The sequence below is a fragment of the Serpula lacrymans genome, assembly GCF_000218685.1.
Source record: "Serpula lacrymans var. lacrymans S7.9 unplaced genomic scaffold SERLAscaffold_1, whole genome shotgun sequence".
In the NCBI taxonomy this organism is placed as follows: Eukaryota; Fungi; Basidiomycota; class Agaricomycetes; order Boletales; family Serpulaceae; genus Serpula; species Serpula lacrymans.
In genome coordinates this window covers 4,737,339-4,762,922 of record NW_006763290.1, presented here as the reverse complement: position 1 = coordinate 4,762,922, position 25,584 = coordinate 4,737,339, and the positions used below count along the sequence as shown (strand labels likewise).

The window sequence follows — 25,584 nt, the reverse complement described above, 5'->3', positions numbered from 1 at the left end:
CCCGCCCTGTCATTCCGATGTTCACATGCGTGCAAGACAAGAATGAGATCCAATTCAGTAGCTTGGTCAGCTGCAAGATTGCTGTAATTGCCGATACCTCGCTTCCAGTTGTGCATCCGGCTTGTGCTGATATGTCTCTACAAGAGCGATTGCAGACAGCATCCACGGAATACCAGAAATTACAGTCTGATCTGGCAAATATCGTCGATGCAAAGACACGTCTTGACGCACAGCTGTCTGAGAACGAGGCAGTGAAAAAGGTGCGTAGACGATGTCTGGTTAGTTTTGTCCTAAAAGCGAGCTCAAACACGGGATATAAACTAGGAATTTTCCCGATTGACACCAGATAACACAGTGTACAAGCTAGTCGGCCCAGTTCTTGTTGCTCAGGAACAGAATGAAGCAAAAGGAAATGTAGAAACGCGACTCGAATTCATACGGGGAGAAATGTTGGTTATTTCATGAAGATCCCGATTGAGCTCGCGCTCATGTCCAATTTATCAGAAAACGGGTCGAAACCCAGCTAAAAGAAATCGAGGAAAAATCAGAGAAGAAAAAGAATGAGGTATGCATATCACACACTGCATTAGTCTATCGATTTGACCATTTTGGTACCATGAAGCTCGTAGAGATACAAGCAGCTCTGCAGCAACAAGCTCAGCCCGCTTCATCATAGAACATATATTCCCTTCCATCGTTTGCACGGAGAGAACCATAATCGAATCGTGTTCGCACGATTAGCCTGCCGCGTATGTTACCTTGGCTCTCCACTGTCTTAATTTTGCATTTTTTGAGAGCGCTGACCGGCATATCATAGGGATTACTGCATGGCTCTTTCTATGTTTCTGCAATGTGGATAGGCAGTTGATTCACTTTATGAAGCTATTTGAAGTATTTATCTCAACGCTTCCTGTAACGCTATAAAATAAGCTGACACAAAACCATAAACGCGACTTTAATCGATGCTATCAGTTTACACATTACATTCGACTCTTTTGATTCAGATTAAATAAGGGTCCTGCAAATGTCGGTGTTGAGAACCTCAATATCGTACAATTCCTATTGTACATGTATACAACTCCCTCGTGTACTACTGGGAATGCTTCATAGACTAAGACCATATTCAGTGTAAATCTACTGGTATTGTATGATGTGTAGAATGCAAAAGAAAAAAAATCACTTGAAATCAAGATCGCTTGAGATGGGATTGTTTCAGCACAAATCGATCATAAAAACTTGATTGAACCGTCTTCGATGGTCCGAGAAACTTCGCTTTGATAGCCCCCAGCTCTCTCATTGCAACATCCCACGGAAATTGTCCCCACCCTCTCGAGGACTGTTTGTGATCGTACAGATAGGCATACGAGGCCTTCAAACGAGCAACCTCATCTTCGGAGAAAAAACACATCTTCGAAACATCCGGTTTCGCTGCAAAGTCTTGCGCGATCGACCGCAGAATATCCTGACGGTGTTCGATACGCTTGTCCGTAAATCCTGGACCCGCGCCAATTTTGTCCTTGTGAATGCGATGCATTTCCTCAACGTGATGAATAATAGCATCTAGCTCTTCATCTATACAAGAACCCATAACGTCGTTTTTCAGCTGAAATCGTTTTGCTCTGTCCAGAGCTTCCTTCCAGGGCTTCACCAAAGCGTGATCAATGACACTGTTCGAGCGGTCTTTGAACATCCTCTCGATGACAGATCGCTTTTGTGCACAGTACTGCTTAGATTGCGAGAAGACAACGTCCATTATGAAAGGAGGCATGACCCTGGGTCGAGGTAAGTTTAGCTCATTGGACATCCCTGATTCCCAGTGTGTCCGATCAGCTGAAGTCTCCTTCCATGCCGGTGATCTTTTTTGATGATTTGTAGTATCACGTTGCACAACATGAGGTAAGACAGTCAGACCAGTCTTTGATCCATCCAAGATGCTGCAGAACCTATTGAAGCGATGAGGTATCAGGGAGCTAAACAAAAAAAGAATAAAAGTAAAGGGAAGGCTTACATGTACGCGAGACGAATTGTCTCGGGGTGATCATAGCCCTTAGTATATATCGCGTTATCGTGGAAATTTGAATACTTCCCAACGGACGAAGTGTCACGAATAGCCCCTAAGAGAAACTTTTGCAGTTCCGGGAAATATGAAGATGATGATGAAGGATAGCAACGAAGGAAATCAGAAACGATGACATTATTCTTGGAGAATTGTGCTGGAAGATCGGCGGGTGGGTGGGAGTATTTAAGGTCGGCATTTTTAAAGGGCGAAACGATCTCTTTCTGCCATATGGCGATTGCTTTGTCGCCATCGTAATCCCCTGTGAAATGTATGGCTTGAAAAAGAGTGAAGAAGGATGATAGTTAGTCACAAACCGCCTGCCAGTAAGTCAGCAAATCTGCGGTTGGTACCCTTCACTGGGCAGACGATGACATCCTTAAAGTGTCTCAGTTCAGCCTTCTCAACAGCTCTAACCTGAGCGACATATGTAAACATTAAGTCACATAGGAGGACCCAACGTACCTTTTGCACGTCTGTGGGCAGTTTGCATGGATGTCGGGTAAGCTATTGTGACAATATGAGAGGGAATGTAAGACGAGGGGATGATTTCGCACCAAGACATCCCCCAGGACGATATCGGTCTCCGTACCGTCTTCACAAAGAAATTTAGGATGCGAAGATTTGATATGAATTTCTCCCGGACCCAGAGTTCCGGTGGGATCTTGAATTTGTTGTAAGCCATCGATAAGCTGTTTGCTTGAAAAAACTGACCAGGAACCATGAATGCGATGCACGACATGGGAACATCGACCCTGTATCGCTGAACGTAATTGTCCACACTTGTGTCGATTATATGTTTGAGCTTGTCAGCGAGGATGGGGCAGTCACCAGGCGTAAAGCCCGCATCAAGAAGGACCATCACAGTTTCTTCTAGACTAGACGGACACCCGCTTACTTCATCTCCCCACCATGCAGCCGAAACGGGGGCTTCATCCGAGTCGTCGTCATCCGTATCTTCAACGTCCTTTACACCATATCCCCTTGCGCGAGCTTCACCGCCAACTTCTCGTGCCATTCGGGCCGACACTACACCACCTGAACGGGCGACACTGAACCAAAGTCTGAACATGGCGTCTGGCCCATCCCAATCCATCAGTCCATCAACGATACTATCCACACCAGACTTCATCAAATTCACGAAAACTTCATGGGGAACGCCGTTCTCGGCAAGGTTAATAATGGTCTCTGCAGCTAAACGGGATGGGGAGCTCATGTGGGACGAACGCAGCACGTCAATGGTGAGGCGGCCTGCAGGGGCTGGTGCATCCGGAGAGTATTTGATTTTAATTTGCGATGGACGAAGCCAGACAGCTGGATCATCCGAGTCATTTTCCAAGTCACCTGGATGTAAAAGAAGCAGTCCCTGATAAGAGTATACATCAGAAATGGCTCCCGAGCATAATAACAATGTACCTTAGCACCTGCTATCCTGCATTGTATTGCTGTAGGAAAAGAGTCCCACAGAAATTGCCTCCTCAGTGTTTTCAGCGCGATTCTGTTTATGAACCCACAACCATCGGTCAAATCAGATGCCTCTGGACGCTCAGAAACTGATTGTTTAACCTTTAGTATACGCATATATACGATGTTTTTGATGTCATAACACATACCTTCGTCTTCTATTTTGTTGATTTTGGATTCCTCCAGAAGAATTCCGGGTACTGAGTTAGATAGCCCAAGAGCAAACCTAGAGGCCCACTTTGCCATTGACTTATGCGTAGGTGTAAGGCAGACGTTAAAACAGGACGACAAATGCGAGTGGCCGTAATCACCTGTTTGGCGTTAAGCATAATGGGATTATGCCAGTCTAAGAACTCCGAAAACGACACTGGATACGGAATAGCATGCTTCGGCAGCGACGTGACAAGGCCAGGAGCTGTTTCGTCAGTTGCCACGAGGAAAACATTCATGTCTTTAGCGAAGAATGCTCGAAAGACAAGACCGGATAGGACAAAGCGTTTAGAAAAGAACTCAAGGAGGCGATTGTCCTTCGTGTTGATGATCGACTTGTCAATTCGAACTCTTATAAAATTCTTAGAGGCGAACTGTCTCGTGAAACGCGAGGATGGACCAAGTTCGGGCCAGTTTAATACAATACGGTATTCTGCATTGGCCTTTTTGTCGTTGACTGCCTTCAACTTGGCGGTAAATTGGACTTTTCCCGGGTACCACCCTTCATGACGCTTCTGACACTCGTAGTAACTTTGTTCTCGATCGAGTTCTTTCCACGGAGACTACAGAGATGTTGAGACAGTGAACGAAGAAAGCCTTCATACAGACCTTCGCTGCTGTTTCTCGGACAAAATACCCTTTCATATCTGTATTCATTAATTTATGCATAGTCTGGCGGATTATTTGCTGTGTCATAGGGCAGGCCTGTTCGTTACTCCCTTTGAGTTTATCGAGATCGGGGACGTTGATGTTATCGTAGGTTAAGGCTCCCATAGTAATTGAACGGGCAATTAACCATTGTACTCCATAGCTGATTTGACGTGCATCAAAGCACTTTTGCAACTGAGGAGAGTGGGCCTAGAAATACTTGACCTTAGAGCTAGGGCTGACAAGAAGGAGGATGGAAAATAAACTTACAATTATAAAAGGTACATTTGGGTTGGCGGCAGACTCAGCCGAGGATTCAAAAGATTCGTCGGTCCTTCTACTCCTGCTAGAAGAGGACGGCAGAGACCAGTCTGAGTCACGAGGATCTTCAGCTCTGCGTTTTCCCAGTATGCTAGGCGGGTTACTCTGAGGAGATGAGGTGAAGACCAGATCACTATCGCCATTTGACGTTTTACTGTCGTTTGTGGAATAATAGTAGGCTAAAATATGAATCAGAAACGCGTGGACTACCGCGCTCGTAGAACGACAATGTACCCTCTTCTGGAACTTGACACATCAGATCTGATATATCATCGAGGCCTGAGTAATGTGATGACTGCTGGATGCAGTGAATTTGGGTTAGATGGGTTGATCACGAATTGCAGTGAACAAGTTACAGTAGACACTAAAGACTCGGTGGAGGCTCCTCGAGCCAAGGCTACGGGGTCTAGTGCACTGGCAGCCCCAGACATGCAGAGCAGTATTTGGATGAGTAATGCAAAGCAGAGATCAGATAGATAGCAATGAAGAAATGAACATATTGTGTTAGGCTTAAGAGGTTGAGGAAGTGTTATGGCATCGATGGAGACCTAATTATGCGTATCTTGCAGATAGAATTCTGTGATGTGCCATGTCCGCGAATCTTACCACGTGGGCTCATCCAAGACTCAGAATTACTAGAGACGAGATCATCGCACCCACAGAAAAAACAGTCAAATCATGCAACTACTGTCGTTAACCATCAGTTCGGATGGGGGGGGGCTATTCGGACATTTCTGAAAACATATGTTCCACTGTCATTTTTCCTCAACAACTCAACCCATAGCAGTTCTATATATTCTTACTACTTACTCCAACTTTCCTAGCACAAAATCCTGAATTATTGAGCGAGTTCCTTCCATGTGCGTGACTTTCGAGAAAGTAACGCTCTACTAAAGTACTGCAATCTCAGTTTCAAAAAGTTCAGGTGCGCCACACTCAAAATCATGTTCAAACACTGATAGTGCCGAGCGGAGCTCTAACTCGGCTTGTGTGACCTCTGTGACGTCCGAATAGCTCCCCCCCATCCGAGCTGACGGTTAACGACAGTAGTCCGCGCTCATGGCAGTGCTCCTGAAAACGTCAATTTCTCGGTGCTTAGAAGTTGGCACCCACACGGAACTATTTGTGTACACTATAACTTCCCATCATAACCGCAACACATTAATTAATTCAACAAGTTGGCATGTCCCCACGTCCTTGTCAACGGCTCTAACAGAACTTCACATATCATCAACTCGTGGACGGCAGATATAGATTACGAGTATCAACTGCTTTAGAAGCAGAACGTTCTCCCTCTAAGGACAGAAATAAGATGTACTGACTCGAAAGCCTTACATGGCATGATCGAACTGGCTGAAATAGTATCATGCACATCCCTGATCCTCCATGTACATCCTAGTCCTGTTAAAGCAATACAATAATCAGTATAAGCCCATCAGCTTTCCGTTCTTGTCCAGCGCCCAAACGGTTCCTTCTTACAAACAGAAGTGTACCGGAATGAGCTGCCTGAACTTCGCGTCAGCGAGACCACCTTATTGGGCGCCTCTCCGCGGGTGTGAAATTCTGCATCATATGGGGAACGGGACAAACGAAGAGAGCTACGGCAGAAGAGAACTCACGAAGGCGGACGCAACACGTATATCACACGGCGAATTGCCAGATAGAAAAGAGTATTCACGATCTTTATTGCATTTTGGGTAATGAACACGAAGCACCCTCGTACGGGACCGCGAGTACAGCGAATCTGATAAAGTGACTGCCTTGAAAATGACTGGAAGGGAGAAGCTGTTGATTAATACGCATGAGTGTGCTATTAAGGTATGCCAGTAAACAGTTTGCTATATGCCATTAGTCTCGTAAGATATTATGAAGCAGAAAAAAGCTAAAACACACATACAGGTAGTCCAAGATCAAGGCTGAAGCTCAGCTGCCTTATGCGCAAGCTCCCGTTTAGTCTCAGGACTCTTCAAAATCTTTTCTAACTTGAATCGTTTTCTGGCGGATATAGGAGGACAATTACGAATTAATACTGAGTCGTCCAGTCGAAGTACTATAGAAAGTAGAAGACAATCAGTCAGACGCTGATCAGAAAGATAAATAGCAACGCGTACTGTTTTTTTCGTCGTGTGTCAGTATCTTCTTACTACGTTCTATACGCTAAAGTGAGGAAGTTGGATTTCATCGTCCAAAGCAAAAGAGCTGGTTCACCTCACCTTCCCTGTGATATTGTGGATGATGTGCCGCGAGACGGTGACAGTAGCCGTCTTATTCATAAATCCAACCTTCGATACTACTCCAGTAAGAGCCATGGGAGGCATGATATGGTGGTAACGAGCAGTGCTCAGATGAGTTTGGGCGATGTCGCAACCGGGACTTGCACTGGCGGAGAGAATAAATCCTCGGAAACCTCCGTGGCGGATTGTTGAATAGGTTTGGACCTACAGCACTACGAACTCTCCACAGGTCCGTCGAAATATCCATCTAAATATTATTTTCTTTGCTGATCTTACAATAGAGCCTTATGAAACACTGCACAGACTATACCGGAACGCTAAACTGGAGATACGTAGGAAAAATACATACATGAAAAATACACCAGGATACATTGTACACTGCAAGCATCATTTATACCAGTCAATAACTTTTCACAGAGCCCGTCCTGAACATAACCTGTGCCTTAGGGTTCGGCATATTGGTTCCAAAAAATGTTGAGTTGGCAGGCCTTACACCTTCTTTCTCCAGCTTGACGTCATATGTCACCACAATATGAGCCAACATTGTTTTCAATTCATTTTCAGCAAAGAAACGTCCCGGGCTAGAGGGATGCTCAAGGTATCAGTGATTTGTTCCGTTAGATTTTTAGACAACAGGGAAAACCGACCACGCATGTCTACCATGTCCGAAAGGGAGGTATCCCAGATTGGTAGAGACCATTCGATGCCGAAGCTCTTCACCCCCTTCTTGACATATATCAGCGAACCGGAAAGGGTTGAAGACATTGGGATGCTCGTAGATGTCACCATCGTGGTGTATGGGAAAGGAGGGAACATAAACTTGTTCCAGCTGGTATGAAAGTTCCATCGGAGAATGTGTAATCTCTCAAAGCCTTGCGCCCCATAACCACTGTAATTCGAAGAATCATAAACCAATTAATGAGAATATTTAATCGACAAAGTATGACATACTGTAAGAAAAGCCTTCAAGCCTCTGGATTTCTTTCAAGAAGCTATCTACCTTGTGCATCTTCGTCAAAGCAGATTTGGACCAGCCATCCTTGTTTAGGACAGCTTCCACTTCTTCGCGCAACGGCTGAACAAATTGAGGGCTTGCCGCCAAGTAAAGTAATGCATGCGTGAAGGCCTGTAATACATAGCTATTAGCACCACAAGACTGGTATGAGTGTGGGCATGAGAATAATTACACGTACCTTTGAAGAGGTCTGGCATGTTTGACGAATCATCAGTATGGACAACGAATAAGTACAAAAGACGTACGTGAATTGCAGCAGAATTAACTGCTAAGATGCGCATAGTGAGATTTCGTATTGTACTCTCTTCTGCCTCAGCTTCATCCATAAGCCAAGCTAGCATGTCATTCTGGAATTTATCATTTTTTAGCTTCATACAGTTTCGTAAAGGTGAAAATGCACCGGTTTTTCGGCCCAATGATCGCCATATTCCTTCAGGTACGTCTTACGCTCCTCTATTACAGGCTGCAGGTGCCTGATTCCGCGCCTGATACTTCTCGGCAAATTGGTCAAGAACTGAGCTACTACCCTAAACGTACGTCTAGTGATAATTTTCCCCTCGATAAGAGACTCAGGGCACGTACGACGCCATGAATTGAGGGAACATGTCGATTGTGATGGCCCCTTTGAAAACATCCATAGCGAATTGAATGTTCAGGGCTATCCAGTCAGGATCACGACCTAGAACAGATAAGGATCCGGAGACATAACAAGATAGGCAATACACATGCACTCACACAGGGGAAGTCCGACAAACAGACGATTACTTGATCGACATACAACTTGCATGATGGAATCTGATACAGGAACACTTACCCATTCTGAGGATGGACGTTTATAATAAGTAATGACTTGTTAACATGAAGACGTACAAACGCACCATCGTCCTTCACCTGGATGATATCATCAAATGATGTAACCATTTCATCGTGAATATCCGAAAAGATATCACCAAGGTTGCGGGTGAGTTGTGACCGAATAATTGGGATGTGATAGGGATTGTGATGTATTTCTGGGCCTAGCGTAAATTCGACTTTTAGGCTCTTCAAAATATAATACGACAGCCACATCAATTCGTTGTTAGCCTTTAGTAACGGAGATACAAATGAAGTTAGTACATCGTTGGCAGCCTCGAGGAACGAGAGCTCATTGTCCGGTGCTTTATGAAGTTCTTCGATAAGCTCAGGGCCGCTCACAATAACACGCCATTTATACACGTTAGGAATCTTGAATGCCTTGCCTTTGTACTAGGTGGGAAGAGATATTGAGGATAGAAACAGGGGGGGTCGGTTAAGACTGACTTTGATATACCCTTCTTGCACCATGTCAGAGGCATGGAACATATATCTCCAAACTCCCAAATAAGAGGAGAAGGTACCAGAAGGCCCGATTGTTGGAATAGCGTCAAGCTTGGGCCAATTAGTCAACTTTGTGTGGAAAGCGAAAGAAAAACATACATTTGGTCTGTTGACATACTTGGACACAGCGATAGCAATAAATGCGGAGCTGGCTAAACCAAAAATAATAAGTGACAAGTTCTCCATTATCTTTCGATTGGCTTTGTACGGTGGTGACAAGACACAAGGTGGGGGGTAGTGTGCGGGTTTGGTACGGGTGGTTATATGCGAATCCTCCTGCTTCCATCTTGCACCACTCGACGTGCAAACAACGTATGCATCGTAGCCTCACAGCAATCAAAAAATGGGAACACCGTCTACTTTCCAAGCATACGAAGCAGGATACCTTCCTAATCTGCACATATAATTCCTCCCCTTGTTCGAATCGCCGAGCACAGCGCTACTAATCGACAAAACAAGAAGCCAGCAGCAGCGAAGAAAAAAGGTAAATAGACGTCCCCGATAAAGCTTTGCGATGGTGCGTGGCAAGGATGATTGAGTCTAGAAATACTATCGTTATACGACTTGTTGCGATTATATTGCAAGGCACACCGACAAATTCAACTTGGAGGGAAAGGCGATCACATGATTATTACAAGAGAGAGAGAATTACAAAGAGACATACCTCAGAATGAATGCCTTTCCGAGTCCGAAACGTATACGTAACGAGTTCAGAGATTGGGACCTTTTTGAGAGTCCCGAACTCCATCCATTCCATCACGATTGTAATTGTAAACTGTCATTGATATTGCTGTTCACAGTCGTTAATAGCGTTTGGGTGAGGGGGTGAGGATGTAATAACATTGAGAGAAGTGGTCGTGGTCAGTGGAGACGGACGCAATGTCTAGATCCTTGGTAGTTCGAGTATTTTCCTGCGTAAAACCACCTCACATCCTATGCGTCTCTCATTCCCTCCTCATTCCATTATCACCACACTTACATCACATCACCCAACCCACTCATACAGCAGAAGACCCCTCCTTAACCACCGGCTTCCCCGATGGTGCATACCTCAATTTAACCCCCAACGTTGGACCATGTTGGGTCAACACGAATGAGACTGGCGTCATCAGGAGCGCGATGACGCCAAGGAGGGAAGAGGCCCATTAGGAGAAATCCGCCTAACCTATTAGTTTGCGAGAGCATAAGGACATAAAGGTTGTAGATGGTATAATTTACCTTGTAATATCTCAGTATCATGATAGGCCACTGACGGCGGCACAAGAACGATCCTATCCCTGCAAAGCCTTCCAACCCATTAGCCGAGGGTTGAACGTTGAGGACCACTATAATAAGAATTGGCGCCGGGCAAAGAATGCCGCAAACAGAAACGTATGGTTCTCTTTTCTTCCCACGAGGTCTCATCACGACGGTTGTAAGTTGCTCACTGTGTCTCTTTCTTCACCAGCGTTAGCAGTAAGCCTGTATAGTAAATACTCACATCATTCGTCCCAGTAAACCCGTTCTTTTATCCACAAGACAGTCTCTACAATGGCCTCTCCTGGTCCTGATCCTCAAAAACGTTTTTACGGTCAACTGGCTTCAGGTGCCCCGTCAACGACAAGCCTGCTGCCCCCATCTGCTAGAGGAAGTCCGGCTGGCGTACAGGCCACATTCGCCAGAGGTCCTCCTTCGCTACGTAGTATGGCGAGCGTGAACTCTTTGGTATGTTCACTTTTGCCTTTGTTCCGTATACCTCTCAACATCCTATTACGATCATACAATCTGTTAGAACGAGTCACCTTATAATAGCGCAGCCGCAGGCCGGATAGCATCGCTTCCAGGAGGACAGTCTATTTCCGACAAGGTCAGTGCGCTATCTATTTCCCTACCTCGTGTTCTTTACCTAACAACGCTGAAACACTCCACCCAACTCGCGGCTTTTCCTCTGCGCTTTCCCTCTCAACTTTCAAAATTTATAGTTTTCGCTCTCGCCTGATCCGTCTTCATGGGGGGCCGATATCTCTCCCAATCATCCGGAACCCGATGACTTTCTCCACAACCCCGACCCTCGTAGGGATCATAGGAAAGACCGAGGAGGTAGTATTCTCACTTACAGAGGTTTTGCCAATTTGGGCTGTTTGATAGTCCTCTCCCTCGGTCTGCTCACTCTTTTGTCCGTGTCTGTCTATTGTTTGCTGGTATATTCTGACGCATTTAATCAGTGGAGGATACCCATTAATATCGCATTTCACCGCAAACCGTATTTCGTACGGTGGTGGATTTAATATTGGTGGCATCAACGCTAGTGGGCAGGTTAGTCGCAGCATGCCATAGACTGTTAACCATGTTTTTTAATACCTTACAGGTCCCAGCTATACCTAACAATTTCGGGTTAATCGATAACGATACTCCGTCAGACGCACATACCATCAAATCTTTTGCGGATGGATCTGAATGGCAGTTAGTTTTTAGTGATGAGTTTAACCAGGACGGGCGAACATTTTGGCCTGGAGACGACCCCTATTGGGAGGCGGTAGATCTCCATTACTGGCAGGTGAGTCTGGCAAGTGATTCTTGCCATGTCGACTCATTTGGTTTGGGTATCATAGACTGGAGATCTAGAGTGGTACTATCCCGAAGCTATCACCACTAGCGGCGGCGCATTGCAAGTCCAGCTATCAGAAAAACAAATAAACAACCTTGATTACCAGGGTGGCATGATGACTTCGTGGAACAAATTTTGTTTCACAGGTGGCATGGTTTTAGTATCAGTCAGCTTACCCGGCTATAATAATGTATCTGGTAGGTAACCTATCCTATTGACTATCGCTCTCCGGCCTCACTTTCTTGTACTCTAGGATTATGGCCCGCTAGTAAGTGTTTTTGATTCTCGTGTACTTCATCTACAGCTTAATGCCTCAATCTTTTTCGTTCAGTTTGGACGATGGGAAATCTTGGTAATTAATACTCAACGCTCTTCTAGGATATCCTTGCTCAATGTTGCTACAGGTCGTGTGGGATATGGCGCTTCAACCGATGGGACAGTGAGTAATCTGTGATGCAATCAACTCTCATAATTGAATGGATATACAACAGTGGCCTTACAATTATGACGCATGCGATGTCGGAACGGCACCTAACCAAACGCACGATGGGAAGCCACTGGCTGCACTTGAGAATGGCGACCCATATAATGGGAATGTTCTATCCTACCTCCCAGGTCAGCGCCTGTCAAGATGTACTTGCCCAGGTGAATCGCATCCGGGACCTATGCATTCCGATGGAACATATGTCGGACGTGCAGCTCCTGAGATCGATATTTTCGAGGCTCTTGTGAGTAATATGTCAAAGACTCGTGTTTTCCACTTACATTGCATTAGCTTTTAGATGGCCAGGGTGCTGTTTCTCAATCTGGACAGTGGGCGGTACGCCGTTTGAAGATTGGTCGTGCTTAACATTTGCTGATACAGTCGTTGATAGCCCATGAATGCGGAATACGATTGGTTCAATACTACTGGAAACTACGTGATCCCCAACCCTGCTATCACTTCACAGAATACTTACTCCGGTGGTGCTTATCAACAAGCTACGTCAGCTTTAACGAATCTCACTGGTAGGTCTATTTTCCCTACTATTTTATGGTTTATGCTCATACTTTTTGTATAGAGCAACAGTGCTACACTAACGAAACGGGGTGTTACCAGACTTTGGGTATTGAATTCAAACCAGGTATTCACTAAATTGCGTGGCAATGATCATTGATTGACTCTTCTTCGGTAAGGTTATACACAGGACGATGCGGTTGGTCAAATTCTCAAAACTTCAATTGCTATGTTAACATCATTCGCAGTATATCAGCTGGATTGCTAACGACGAAGTTGCATGGACATTGGAAGCCAGTGCAATGGCTGCTGATTCTCGTGTGGAGATTTCAGCTAGGCCCATTACACAAGAGCCCATGGTGTGTGACATGGTCTGTATAATATAAAAATTGGGCTGACTGTTGGTCTGATGACCAGTATATCATCTTCAATTTGGGACTCTCGCCAAGCTTTGCTTACATCGACACTGATAATTTACCATTCCCTACTGTCATGAGCGTGGACTGGATTCGTGTGTATCAACCTAAGGACTCTATCAACGTCGGTTGTGATCCGGCAGACTTCCCTACAGCTGCTTATATCAACGAGTGCGCCTTCTCTACCCTTATCATCTAGCCTGGTCATCTCATTACTTGCCTAGATATACGGAAGCTTACACGAATCCGAACCTCACAACGTGGACAACAGATTATAAACAGACTTTCCCAAAAAATAGTTTCTTGGGGCAGTGCTAAGGACCTTGAGTGGCCCCACCTCTAATTGTTGACTTCCGTCGTCTGCACATCTAGCAATCAAATGATAGTGTGTTCTACTCCTCTACCCATGTTGTCTGTTGTTTGTTGAGGCGTCTTTGTTCGTTCTTTTATCGCTTGGTATTTTGCCATTACCCATTCCATACGTTTTTACTACATTCTGCCATTTCGGAACGATTAAGAATTTTCTTCACTGGCTTTTCGTGGAAAGATTACTTATACCTGGCTAGCCCATTTTCACTGCCATACAGGTGTTCCCTAGAGCATTTAAAGCGCTTGTAGAGTTGATTGATCTAATCTTTAGACGTTGCTGGGATCTTGCTCTGTTCATGGATTTCATGGGACTACTTTGATTTCAATATATGCTCACGTAGGATAGTAGGCTTGACATGCTGAGGCAAACATGATATCTATTTACGTTTTATTTTGAAGTTATAATAATTGTTTACCGCAAAGAAAATCTACAATGATACAATTCCAATAATTCCAATTTTTGAGAAAATATAACAGACAAGACGAGATGTAGAAAGAAATGTAATCCATGTGTACGCTCCTATTTCAAAGTCCGTCCTTGAGAAAGAGCTTGTAGTTTCGCTAGTGTTCGCTCCAACGTTAATATACCTCCTGCTGTTAGCCTTGGAACAGCAAGATCCAGGTCTAGATCAAGACTTTCCGGGTTTGCTTTGCTCTTCTCGATCAGTGCATGGGAGTGGGACAAAACCTTCGCCAGTTTCCCGTTCGTATAGTACATCCAGTTCACCTCAGATTCCAAACCACCCAGAGGAATCTCCAGGGCCCGTCTGACAAAGCCACGAGAAAGCACATACGCTTTCTCGTTATATAAACGACTGCCATCATGTCAGGGATAATAGGCGCAAGGAGGAAAATGAGATTTACCTATTCACATGCCCTTCTTCAGTACCTCTCAGCTTCTCGTAGGCAGGCTCGCAAAACCATCTGACCGAGGCGAATGAGCTGCATCGGTTAATAGATGATGTCTAAACTTACGGCTCTTTTACAAGGACTAGTCCTTGAATGGACACAAATGCTTGAAGCAAGGACGAGCGCGCCGCACTCCATGTCTCGTTCCTATCGCCAGCCCAAGTGCCCAGGATGGATAAGCAGACTTTGCCTTCTTCGTATAGATTTCTGATACAATAGAGATCAATAATCTTAGTAGCCACAACGAAGAGGATATACGAGCTTACGGATTGACTATAAGAACGTATTGTTTTAGTGATTGATAGCTAAGATAATTGATTCAAAAGCCACACTTACCGCGTCCATTCCCATTTGTCCAGCTCCAGAAATGTGCTATAGGTGGACTATGTGGGAAACCCGCATCAAGCATCCAATCGATGACGAAAGGTGCATCCTCGTAAGGAGTATTCTCGGGTCCAATAATCAGACACCGCAAAAGGTCTGTACGGTCCTCGTATGCACGGACAATGATTGAATCTGCCCCGAGTATTCAGACCTTGAATTAGCCTCATCAATTGTATAGAACAGACCTGGTAAGCTGCTTGATAAAGCACGATATTCCTTCTGGAGCCGTCCAAGGAAAGCCTTGGATGGTTGAGCAGGGACGCTGCCGTAGAAGGCATGATCGGGAGGCGCAGATGATAACATCTCAAACTGTTTCCAAGGGGTCTGACCATCAGACATCTCTTCATTCTCTTCGCCGTTTTCGTCCGCCACTATATTTTTTGGAACTACATCCGGGGATAGAATCCTTGTAGCTGAAGACGACGCAGGAGAGGCTGTTGTGGAGTCAGCCGAGTTAGATGAGTCGACTGAGATCGTGGTGATTTGTGGTGGAGGGTGGCCGTTGATACCATTGACGGGCTGTGCGGTAGCGATAGGTTCATGCCATGATGGAGGGTCAACATCCATAGAGCTATCTTCATCATCAGTTTCCACCCACTCATCTCCATCACCTCCCTGATCGGCGATTTTCCAGACGCCATCTTCTTCCTTGAACCAGACACCGCCTCCTTCTTCGACGGACTCTTGATCCTCCGACATCTCATCATCCCAGGCATCATCTTCGAATTGTTCCAGGCTATCATACAATTTTGTCAAGCGCTCGAGAGGATACACGGACATCTTCATATTGGGATGTGTGACTTCCACAGACCCATCCAACCTGAGCTGAAAGCAAAGGGAGAGATTGAGTAGAAAATATCACGGATCTATGGAACTGCTTACCCCCGTCACCTCTCCAAACCACGACAGAGTGTCGTCCATCGGAGGCTGCTGGACACGGCTTTCGGGAGGATCACCCGACATACGATCAGTTGCTATGCGGGCGCCAATATCAGACATCTCGCGCCTCCAGCCGCCCAGTTGTCCGTCGGATGATACTGGAAGTTCGCGAACCCAGTGTTCAATTTCTCCTATCCTCGGTACCCTCGGACTTTCGACACTATTAGTGGATCCCTCTTTATGTATGAACACTGAATCCCCTCGCCGAACGCCGAGACCATGAATATGAGGGTGGGCGGTAACCAGCGATAGGTCACTCATCCCATTAGGGTCAAGTTCAAGGACAGACGCTAGTTCAGTAGTACCGGTATCCGTAAAGCGTATTGTGGCAATTCTGTCCGCAGCATTCACCGACTGAACAACAGCTGTTCGTTTCTGATCTTCGTTTCTCCACAACACGTGGTCACCAGGCCTTTAATGAACGCCAGAGCGTTAGTGCACAGCAGAGAAGAGGGGACAGAACCTTACCAGCAGTCGTATTCATCGGGGTTCATGTATGGAATGAGCGCTGTCGATTGAATAGTTTCCGCCGTCCCATCCTGCCAAAGAACTGTGACCCTCGTCCTAGTTTCTTTTACGGCAAGCGTCCGAACAGTCACGATACCAGCTGGATCTGAACTCTGACCATGTGTAGTAACAGAAACCCCTTCATCGTTCTTCAGAAAGACTTTGTCACCCACACGTATGTCATCGGTTCTCGTCCGGATGATCATAAGCTTCGAAAGACTCTCTCCGTGCCAAAAACGATCAGGTCGACTTTGGGCTTCTGCTACTTCAGGGTCGAGCTAGCGAGATTCTGGCGGTGAGTTGTGCACGTAAAAGATCGGCTGGATACGTACACTCTGGTTAACCGCCAGCCAGCAGACCGCAAGTACTGTATGTTTCACTTGCACGACTGTATCGAGATTACTGGGCCGATTTGTACCCATAGCAAAACTGAATATGCTTTGTAAGCTCGCTGTTGGAGGTGGCAGAATATCCTGTGAAACGAAATGAGAACTGAACATGATTTGTGGTGGTAGTGCGAACTTACACTGCCCTTGTCGCCCACAGTTAATCGAGAACTAAGTTCAGGAAGTCGAACCAGCTGACCGCCAGACATTTCTACTATATTTTCATCAAATAGCTAATAGTGGATCAGTGGTATGCCCGATAAAGTTATAATATAGAAAGTACTTCGATGACCTACTCAAACATGAATATGTGATTGATGGAGAGCTGTGGGGCTACACACCTGACCAACCCAATCGTTATAGACGACATAATCACCAATGTCGACGTCCATAGAATGTTCAAGATCACACGTACTCTTCCAGCCTTCGACAGACGCCCCACTGACAGCGTGAACGAGGCGTGCCATTACTTCAATAGCAGTAACGACACCCGAGCGGACATCATCGACACTGCGTTTGCAATAATCTCCTGCCTGGAATGTGCGATCGACCAGGACGAATTCAGACTCTGGGAGGATCTCGCGGACGCCGTTTGGAAAGAACGATACACCGACTTCGCCTGGTTCCAGCGGGCGCATGAGTGGGTCCATGAAAGAATGCGGAGGTGGGAGTTCTTCCGCATCGTGCCAGCATCTCTGCGAGGTGTGAAGGTCAGTGCCAGACAAAGTCAGAGTAACGCTCTAGCAGCTCACTAGAACAATTCCGTAGGAATTTGGAGATCCTGTCCTTTGCACGATGTCCTCCTGGTAGAACTGCGTGAAATAGCGGTAATTCGGTGTCAATATGAGGAATGGCGAAAGGGATATCTGTACTGAATGGATATGCTCGCCTTTGTGGTTGCTCTTTTGCGGATATTGACTGTCATGGACGACATGGCCAACAAGAAAAGGTGCTGGATGGATATAAGCAAATGAGAAAGCTGAAGGGAATACGAAACACTCGGGATTCCGAGAAAGACTTGCAGTCAGGTGCCGGTCACAACTGGTCACGCCGAGGCAATGGCATGACGCTGAAGTAACCTAAATTATAGTGCTGGCGGCAAGGTAAGCGTAAAGCTGACTTGCGCATTGCTGGAAGGACGAGTCCAACGTCCGCCACGACAGTTGATCCCAAGACATCCCCACAAATTCCATTGTCGCCCGCCGTACTACGCAGAGCGATCACTGTACGGGAGACCTTAACCTGTCCCGCACCGCTGTTCTCCGTAACTTGAAAAAGGTCCTCAAGCTTCCATTCAATCGTCTCAAAACAAGTGTTTCTCAAGAAGAAGTCGCTCGAGTACGTGCAAAATTGGAGGAAGATGGAATTATCACTCGAAATGGAGCTGTTATTGATGGAGTAGCAGCTCAACAATGGAAGGGCTTTGACATCGAACCCGCCAAGTCTGAAGAGCTCGAAGAAGTGGTATTTCGACCCCTGGGTGATATCATCAATGGGATCTTGAGGGACACGTCGAATCATCTAGTACACTACCACAACAATGCATATATCACGTCAATCTCAGATCGAGAAAATACCTCCCGTCCCGATGGGTACCTTAAGTCCATCAAAACAAAAACCGCCAAGCTGCTCGTGGAGGACAAGGTCCACTGGTTTGACATTGCTGTACCCGCCGAGTTCAAGAAGACATTAGATCCAGGGGACATCAGGGATGTAAGTCAGAAGTAATCCTTTCCACACCAATTTGCCAACATTTTTCTTAGAACGAACAGAAGATAATCTGGAGCCTCCATAACATAATGCGAGAGGACCCGTGTCGTCGTTTTGCATATGGCATCACGATTGAGAACACGAACCTGAGACTGTGGTTGAGCAATCGTGCTTTTCTCGCGGTAACTGAGCCTATCGACTTCCTCAGTGTATGTCGATGTATTATAGTGTATGTCTCGGCACTCACTGTGGTTAATTCTTAGGACTTCGACGACGTCATCTCCCTCTTTTACTCATTTGGATCCGTCACCGACGTGGGTCTCGGATGGGATCCCACTATTGAGCGCATTTCGATCCGGGATAAAATTTATTACACGTTCTCTCTTCATCACAAGGATCAGCTTATGAAGTTTACCACGACGCGGCCAATAACGACTTATAGCGCTGACTATATGGTTGGCCGTGGAACTCGCGTATATGAGGCACGCGATGACATTACTGGAAAGAAGGTTGCTTTAAAAGACTCGTGGAGAGATTTCAACCGTGACGCAGAGGGCGCCATATTAGAGCAGATTCTGCTGGCTATTCGGGAACAGTTTGGACATGAAGCAGCAGAAGCGGAGAAACACTTCTTGAAAGTTCTAGCCTACGAAGATGTTTTAATTGGTGATATCTGCGATTCAACCTTCGACCCCACGGAGGGTGGGGCCAGCTGCACTTTTGAGTGGTTGACCGTTGATAGCAGTATGGCCCTCGGCTCACAGTGGGATTTACCCAGTGAAGGACATGTACCAGATTGGGTCTGGCGCGTATTATGTGTCCCTGCGCTAAATGATGATAGTCCCATCCCGCGCAGAATTCACTCTCGCACCGTCTTTGAGGATGTGGGTGTTGCCCTTAAGGATATGACCAGTCTAGCAAATATCATCTGTTGTTTAAAAGACACGCTTAAGGGTAGGCTACTCCTCTGTTCTCTCTTGCATTCACTCGCTCACGCCAGAATCAGCCCTATATTACATGCATAAAGTTGGCTGGGTACATCGTGATGTCAGCGTCGGTAATATATTATGGGTCACCGATGGCAACCAGGGCACTGGCAAACTCGCCGATTTTGAATATGCAAGATGTATTCGTTCTAATAAGTTCCATGAGGTGCAAACGGTGAGATTGATCCGGCGATAATATTGATATCACCCACTGATGGCCCATTGGCAGGGCACTCCCCATTTCATGGCGGTGGAAGTAGATTCTAAGATATACCTGTTTGAACCAGACAATGACGAGGGTGAGGGTGAATGCCCTCCTTTTCGGATGAATGGGTTGCATGATATTGAATCTGTGTGGTGGACCTCGACATGGGTCCTCTTTTATTATACTGACCAGAACCATCCCACTGTTGATTTGGTTAACCAGTGGAACACACTTCAAGCAATCTTCCCCGGTGTTCTTGGCCGAACTTCGCGTCAACATTTCTTCACCTATTTCAAATTGAGTCGTTGCAAGGCGATCACGAAGACATGTGAGCCCGTTAGTAAATTTCTTGGTGAATTTGCGGGTCACCTGCGAAACGCCTATCGGAGCGCAGAGGAATCATATCCGATCATCAAACTTGAAGGTATCCTGGAAGGCATTCATAGGGAGACTGCGAAGAATCTGATAAATGTACACAAGCAATATGTACACGGAGACGCGAGCAATGTTATCCTTTGCCCTTTACATAGATTTCTTCCACGCAAAAGGTCAAACTCAGAGGTTCAAACATCACAAACAAGGCAGCAAAAGAGGAGGTGTTAGGTCTATCTCGCGCATCTAGATAGCTTGAAGATGGTAGGGGGATTCCCATATTCTAGGTTTTTGTAATCTGTACCGTATTTTTCTAAACAAGTCAGGATAAAAGCTATGATATGCAAACATAATAAGAGTTTGAGCATAGCATCACTTGAATCATTGCTAGCGTATGGCCAGAGCATCCCCCTGGCAGCAATTTCCCTCAACATCCCAACAATAAAAGTGCAAGTTATTCGTAGACTGAACTTGTAGTAAATATATTACGTCAACATTGGGGCAAAGCGGATCTCGGACAACCACCCGACTCCCCTTTTGTGTTCGACGGCCTTATCTCTCTCAACCTTGCCCCCACAATGCATTCATCCCAAGACACCTCTTTCCCTTTGCTTTCCTTACCGTCAGAGCTAATCCTTAAGACACTGGATCACCTCGATTTTCGTGCCTTGGTTCCATGCAGAACGGTGCGTTTCCAGCGGGAGTCTTTAGTGTTCATCCTCTCATCTGATCTATTCAGCTCTCTCGTCTCTTCCGTAAAATCATAGATGAAGATGTCAATTTGCAGCACAAAATAGAGCTAGCAGCCGCTAACATGGAAGAAGGCTCTCAGAGCGGATTAAGTACAGCCGTACGACTCGATCTTTTGAAGAGGCATCAAGCAGCTTGGAACAAACTGGAGTGGACTAGTCACAAGTCTCTTCAAATTTTAGGTGGTCATGTCTGGGAGTTGTACGGCGGTGTATTCGCTCAGGCCAAGGACACCCATAATACTATCTTCTTCAGGCAGCTTCCTTCTGCGCTTCGCGGTATCGAAGAAAAGGAGTGGGAAATCAGCATCGTCGAGTTCCAAATACGCGATTTTACCATTGACCCGGCGCAAGATCTTTTGGTAGCCGTTGTAAATCCTGTGGTTGTGTGAGTCCAGTGTCACCAGTTTAGTTGATTTTCACTAACCTCTTTTAGGCCATCTCCCGGTGACTCTTTCTTGCACATTGCGGTCCAACTTCGGTCAATGACAACCGGTGGCCGCCATCCTCTCGCATCTAATCCACCCGTCCTTGTACACAACACAAGCCTCGTAAACAATAGACTGACATTCATTATACAAATATGTGCCGATATTGTTGCGGTCATGTTCACCAGCAATGAGCTATTCATCAATAGTGGTTCGACTGAATTGGTACTCTGGAACTGGAAAACTGGTTGTAAAGTCATGGTAATGATAGGTCTCAGCACTAATTATCTTAGGACTAATTCATCTTTTCTCACAGAATATTCACTGCGACGATGATATGGCTAGCTTTGCTTTTCTTAGCAGTCGATATCTACTGGTGGGTATGAACTGTGATCCAATCACCACTATCGCGCAGCCAACTTTAATCGTGCTGGATATTGAAGATGGAACTGAAGCACGTGCAAATTTCCACGACATAAACTTTGTGTGCTCATTCCAGTATCCCCGACTCAGCCCTTCCCTTGTTCCTCTCGTATTTTCAATTCGATCCGATCCTTCTCCTGATTGGACCTCACCACCTGGCTGTCAACTACCCTTTTGGACAGCTAGACAACACAGGCTCTACGTGATCAGTTTGGTCCTGTCAGATGACGAGGGCAATATATCCTCGTTTGACTCGTTCGTTCCTACAGACACGTTGTTATCTTGTTTGCGTACATTGGATGATGGAGAAGATCTACGCCAGTTCGAATGGGAAGAGTGGGGGCCCGAGGGAACACGTTTGATGACCTCTCCCCGAACGTCTAACGTCTGGGTGTGTTACGTTTTTGGCATGAAATTCGTTTCACTCCGCGCCCGCGGTATATCCACGATGACCGGACCAGATAAGGAATACATCGTCGATTTGTATGACTTCAACCACTTGGTTTTAAGCAGGGCAGAGTCGACCGGCGGAACACCGGGTGAGGACGAGGAGTGGATCACCGCTCCCAGTATTGTTAGCGGCGGACTCTTCGCTACCAGAGAGGTCCGCACATCACTGCCATACCGAATTATCAAACGCTCTCTACCTGAAGATGTAATCCCAGGAAGGAGGACAAACGCGGTCATGTGTAGTGAAGATGGTTTGATTTTGGTGGCCGTGCGTTGATCAAGTTCTATTGCGCTATAATTGCTATTTGATTTACAATTTAAATCTGTCTCGTCTAGGACGATCCTGACGACCGCAAATTTCATGTTCTTTCATTTTGAGGACGGGCGCACGAGGGATGGAGCAGGTTGGTTGGCTTTCATTTCATCTACCACGGCTGCCTATGTCCGGATGCTTTGCAAGGTTTCACCGTGTTATGTCCGTGCCAGACTTATCTACGATGGCGTTCTCTGGATTTGGCGATGCGATGCAGATAACTACCACAGCTACACCTCATCGGAAGGCGCTCTCTGACGCCACAAAGTCTAGGTATATCGTTGTTACGTTCTGGTTGGAAAAGGCTATTCACGGACGTTATTGTATGGGAGTAGCGCCGAGAAGAACGCGAGTAGGTAAGAACCTGGGCCTGTTCATGGTTTGATGTGATGCACGTATCGTATCTTGTAGCAATATAGACGCAGTTCCTCTCCTCGGTTTCAACACTGCTTGGAGTATTAGCTTAGTGTATAAGTACACACACTTGTGTTGTGGGCTGGTACAGTATGACTAGTGTGTCCACGCCAGTGCACTCAGGTAGGTAGCTGTAAGGAAATGAGGAGAAAGGGGAGTGCTGGATCGGGCACGATGATGAGGGGATAAAGTGATTGGCCGATGGAATGAAAGGCCGTGCTTACATGCGGGGATTTCTCTACTGGATGATGCTGCAAACGTGAGGGTCCCAATAGGCTGGAACGTTTCCAGAATTGTTTTGCGCGTTTTCTGCGTTTCCTTTTTGTTTGTTAGCTTGTCTGTCTAAGTTTGCTGTTTCGCTTGTAGTGCCACTGCGATCTTTGTCAGTACGCACTGGCCGTAGCCGCTCTACAGCAACTGGCAGATTGGCCGCACTGCGGCTAAGACAGCTATTTCTTCACCCATATGGTAAAAAAACCTGGCAAAGTTCGTATCTGATTCATTTTTCTGCATACAGGACATTCGCAGTAAATGCTATGTCCTACTAGGAACTGACCACTCATGACTCATATATAATAACCTTCAAAACGCCATCTTCAAAAATTTCAGACCAGCCCCACATCCCACCGCCATGATATATCCCTCCTCTCTACCAGGTCCACACAGAATCGTTGCTGCAGCCGTAAGGACCCAGCGGTCACATACCTTTAAAGCTTTCTATGCCGTTCGTGCACAATATCCCCTTTCCACCCTGTACACCTGACTGAACTTCTATACAGACAATCCGAAGCCTGCGAAATCGTGCCCCCGTCGTCGTCGAGTCAGATGAGCTGGAGCCATCAGGCAATGTAAGGACTTCGCTAACGTATACAGCTTCTTTGTCTGACCTCGTTTCTCTTCAGGACTTTATCCTCTCCATCCTTCGAGCCAACCCCTCCCTCCGTGACACAAAATCATATCTTGCATCCTTCGGCGTCTGGCCGCAGGCCATCGAGCGCACACCTATAATCCCTCCAGAGTTTATTCACCTTCCGACACCGCCGCTCCCACAGCAGGCGCCAGCTGTAGCCGCCGTTCCAGAAAAATACATCGAACAGTCCAAATCCATACCCATCATAAGTTCCATCCTCAATCCCGTCTACCGTCGCACAGCCCTTGTCAAGATACAGGGACCTTTTACGGATACACAGCTTGATAGCATCGCACGTGGCATGGCATATCTCGAAAAGCTCGGACTGGTCAGCGTCATCGTGGTCGAAAACGATAAACTACCGAGAGGTGAAGAAGGCGAACGGTCCGAGATGATTGAAGAGACAATGCGTGTGGTTACCGCCCTGGAAAAGCAAAATGTCAAGGCTCGTCCCGTGCTTGGTAGCATGGTCCGTCTGGGACCCAAACCTGGAGAGGATGAGACACAGGGCAATCTTGACTTCACTCCTCCCGAAGCTCACGTGCTTCCTCTTGACTTGGTTCCTATTAGGTCTGCTCTTCGTGCAGGGGAAATACCCGTACTGCCTCCGTTTGCTTTGGATTCAGGTTGCCGGTCCGTTCGCGTTGACGCAAACGATATTGTCGGAGCGCTAGCTCGTGGCATGGTCGAAGCTGCATCCCTTGATGGACGTCGGACAGAGCCACATCCCGATTATTCGGACGACGTCGATCTCACCCCTCTGCGCCTCCTAATAATAAATCGTGAAGGCGGTGTGCCATCCTACGCTCGTTCTGGCTATCCCCATCTCCTTATCAACCTTGATTCTGAATTTGACCATATCCACCATACCTTCCATCCATCATGGCAAGACAGCAATCCCACCGCCCTTTCGAATCTCTCTTTGGCACGCACGTGTCTAGCTTACATGCCACCTACTTCTTCTGCTGTGATGGTATCACACAGATCTCCTAGTTCTCTTATCGCCAACTTGATCACCAATAAGCCAGCTGTCAGTTCCAGTCTGCCTCATGCCCTGTTGCAAGGCAATCGGAAACTTTCACAACATACACCCACGTTGCTGAGGCGAGGTTTACCCATCTCTGTCGTTCAAAATGTCGCCGACATAGACCAAGGCAAGATGAACTACCTTCTAGAACAGTCTTTCAACCGAAAGTTGGACAAAGATTCTTTTTACAAGCGCTTGGAAAAAACGCTAGACTTTGTCGTTATCGCTGGCGATTACGTTGGAGCAGCCATTGTCACCAATGAATCTTGTCCCAACTCGTCTACTCCCCCTATCTCATACCTGGACAAATTTGCTGTCTTGCCAAGTCATCAGGGTGACGGCACAGTAGACTTCCTCTGGGTGGCTTTACACGACGAATCTTATGGCCTTGGTGACCCTGCATCTCTCAATCCTAACGGGGGCAAGCAGGGCAAAGGAGAAGGCCGGGATCTTGTGTGGCGAAGCAGGGCTGACAACCCTGTGAACAAGTGGTACTTTGAACGAAGCACTGGTCACATGCGATCAGGATCTTGGGTACTCTTTTGGTGTGACGCAGAGAAACGTCTAAACACGGAAGAAGGGCGACGTGCCAATGCGGGGCTTTCATATATAGAGGACTGGGAGATGGGCAGGCTGTCATCGTGGGCCAACGTGATCCCCAAAATCCCATCAGCTTGGAGGTAGATAAAATATATGTGCAACAAAATGTAAAACAATACTGTAGCCTACAGCTTATGATACTAAACGGAACGGACTGCAGAGGAATCATATAATATGTGAACTGCAAGTCTTTTATCAC

At 46.4% G+C, this 25,584-nt stretch overlaps 10 protein-coding genes across 10 annotated transcripts; 6 read left to right on the top strand and 4 right to left on the bottom strand.

Annotated features, from left to right (window-relative positions):
• Positions 1 to 100: 100 nt before the first annotated feature.
• SERLADRAFT_376276 (uncharacterized protein) lies at positions 101 to 913 on the top strand (the record flags this gene model as incomplete). The annotated part of the gene is made up of 5 exons (XM_007312759.1): positions 101 to 260; positions 325 to 449; positions 505 to 565; positions 623 to 749; positions 818 to 913. 4 exons carry the CDS (start codon positions 132 to 134, stop codon positions 674 to 676), a joined length of 369 nt encoding a protein of 122 aa, XP_007312821.1.
• Positions 914 to 1,186: 273 nt separating this feature from the next.
• Positions 1,187 to 5,130, bottom strand: SERLADRAFT_432597 (uncharacterized protein; the record flags this gene model as incomplete). Its single annotated transcript, XM_007312758.1, has 13 exons — positions 1,187 to 1,943; positions 2,009 to 2,318; positions 2,374 to 2,473; positions 2,522 to 2,563; positions 2,614 to 2,720; positions 2,771 to 3,422; positions 3,473 to 3,609; positions 3,670 to 3,769; positions 3,832 to 4,293; positions 4,340 to 4,588; positions 4,649 to 4,878; positions 4,934 to 4,997; positions 5,056 to 5,130. The coding sequence occupies 13 exons, from the start codon at positions 5,128 to 5,130 to the stop codon at positions 1,187 to 1,189; spliced, it is 3,285 nt and encodes a 1,094-aa protein (XP_007312820.1).
• Positions 5,131 to 6,368: 1,238 nt separating this feature from the next.
• Positions 6,369 to 9,422, bottom strand: SERLADRAFT_444508 (uncharacterized protein; the record flags this gene model as incomplete). Its single annotated transcript, XM_007312757.1, has 16 exons — positions 6,369 to 6,537; positions 6,597 to 6,749; positions 6,811 to 6,856; positions 7,354 to 7,514; positions 7,581 to 7,659; positions 7,754 to 7,822; positions 7,885 to 8,059; positions 8,127 to 8,138; positions 8,194 to 8,295; positions 8,349 to 8,475; positions 8,531 to 8,627; positions 8,684 to 8,767; positions 8,827 to 8,989; positions 9,065 to 9,193; positions 9,248 to 9,355; positions 9,404 to 9,422. The coding sequence occupies 13 exons, from the start codon at positions 9,287 to 9,289 to the stop codon at positions 6,843 to 6,845; spliced, it is 1,254 nt and encodes a 417-aa protein (XP_007312819.1).
• Positions 9,423 to 10,132: 710 nt separating this feature from the next.
• SERLADRAFT_376259 (uncharacterized protein) lies at positions 10,133 to 10,626 on the bottom strand (the record flags this gene model as incomplete). The annotated part of the gene is made up of 2 exons (XM_007312756.1): positions 10,133 to 10,446; positions 10,523 to 10,626. 2 exons carry the CDS (start codon positions 10,541 to 10,543, stop codon positions 10,303 to 10,305), a joined length of 165 nt encoding a protein of 54 aa, XP_007312818.1.
• A 120-nt stretch (positions 10,627 to 10,746) lies between these two features.
• Positions 10,747 to 14,121, top strand: SERLADRAFT_455284 (glycoside hydrolase family 16 protein; the record flags this gene model as incomplete). Its single annotated transcript, XM_007312755.1, has 17 exons — positions 10,747 to 11,008; positions 11,076 to 11,150; positions 11,266 to 11,459; positions 11,509 to 11,599; positions 11,652 to 11,840; positions 11,896 to 12,088; positions 12,145 to 12,159; positions 12,223 to 12,243; positions 12,296 to 12,330; positions 12,383 to 12,619; positions 12,667 to 12,711; positions 12,767 to 12,899; positions 12,953 to 13,015; positions 13,068 to 13,087; positions 13,137 to 13,247; positions 13,306 to 13,475; positions 13,529 to 14,121. The coding sequence occupies 17 exons, from the start codon at positions 10,835 to 10,837 to the stop codon at positions 13,620 to 13,622; spliced, it is 1,860 nt and encodes a 619-aa protein (XP_007312817.1).
• SERLADRAFT_444505 (uncharacterized protein) lies at positions 14,077 to 18,319 on the bottom strand (the record flags this gene model as incomplete). Its single annotated transcript, XM_007312754.1, has 13 exons — positions 14,077 to 14,488; positions 14,538 to 14,597; positions 14,649 to 14,789; positions 14,849 to 14,855; positions 14,919 to 15,098; positions 15,152 to 15,791; positions 15,849 to 16,317; positions 16,374 to 16,690; positions 16,721 to 16,885; positions 16,939 to 17,031; positions 17,140 to 17,493; positions 17,551 to 17,610; positions 17,939 to 18,319. 13 exons carry the CDS (start codon positions 18,317 to 18,319, stop codon positions 14,194 to 14,196), a joined length of 3,162 nt encoding a protein of 1,053 aa, XP_007312816.1.
• A 593-nt stretch (positions 18,320 to 18,912) lies between these two features.
• On the top strand, positions 18,913 to 19,127 carry SERLADRAFT_376249 (uncharacterized protein; the record flags this gene model as incomplete). Its single annotated transcript, XM_007312753.1, has 1 exon — positions 18,913 to 19,127. A coding segment is annotated over one exon (215 nt), but the record flags the coding sequence as incomplete, so codon positions are not given.
• A 39-nt stretch (positions 19,128 to 19,166) lies between these two features.
• Positions 19,167 to 20,502, top strand: SERLADRAFT_455276 (uncharacterized protein; the record flags this gene model as incomplete). The annotated part of the gene is made up of 3 exons (XM_007312752.1): positions 19,167 to 19,462; positions 19,515 to 19,669; positions 19,724 to 20,502. The coding sequence occupies 3 exons, from the start codon at positions 19,255 to 19,257 to the stop codon at positions 20,300 to 20,302; spliced, it is 942 nt and encodes a 313-aa protein (XP_007312814.1).
• Positions 20,503 to 20,610: 108 nt separating this feature from the next.
• Positions 20,611 to 23,840, top strand: SERLADRAFT_455271 (uncharacterized protein; the record flags this gene model as incomplete). The annotated part of the gene is made up of 7 exons (XM_007312751.1): positions 20,611 to 20,757; positions 20,811 to 21,208; positions 21,257 to 21,509; positions 21,565 to 22,389; positions 22,458 to 22,790; positions 22,846 to 23,020; positions 23,054 to 23,840. The coding sequence occupies 5 exons, from the start codon at positions 20,650 to 20,652 to the stop codon at positions 22,497 to 22,499; spliced, it is 1,626 nt and encodes a 541-aa protein (XP_007312813.1).
• Positions 23,841 to 23,930: 90 nt separating this feature from the next.
• Positions 23,931 to 25,553, top strand: SERLADRAFT_455269 (uncharacterized protein; the record flags this gene model as incomplete). Its single annotated transcript, XM_007312750.1, has 1 exon — positions 23,931 to 25,553. One exon carries the CDS (start codon positions 24,060 to 24,062, stop codon positions 25,467 to 25,469), a length of 1,410 nt encoding a protein of 469 aa, XP_007312812.1.
• Between the last annotated feature and the right edge of the window lie 31 nt (positions 25,554 to 25,584).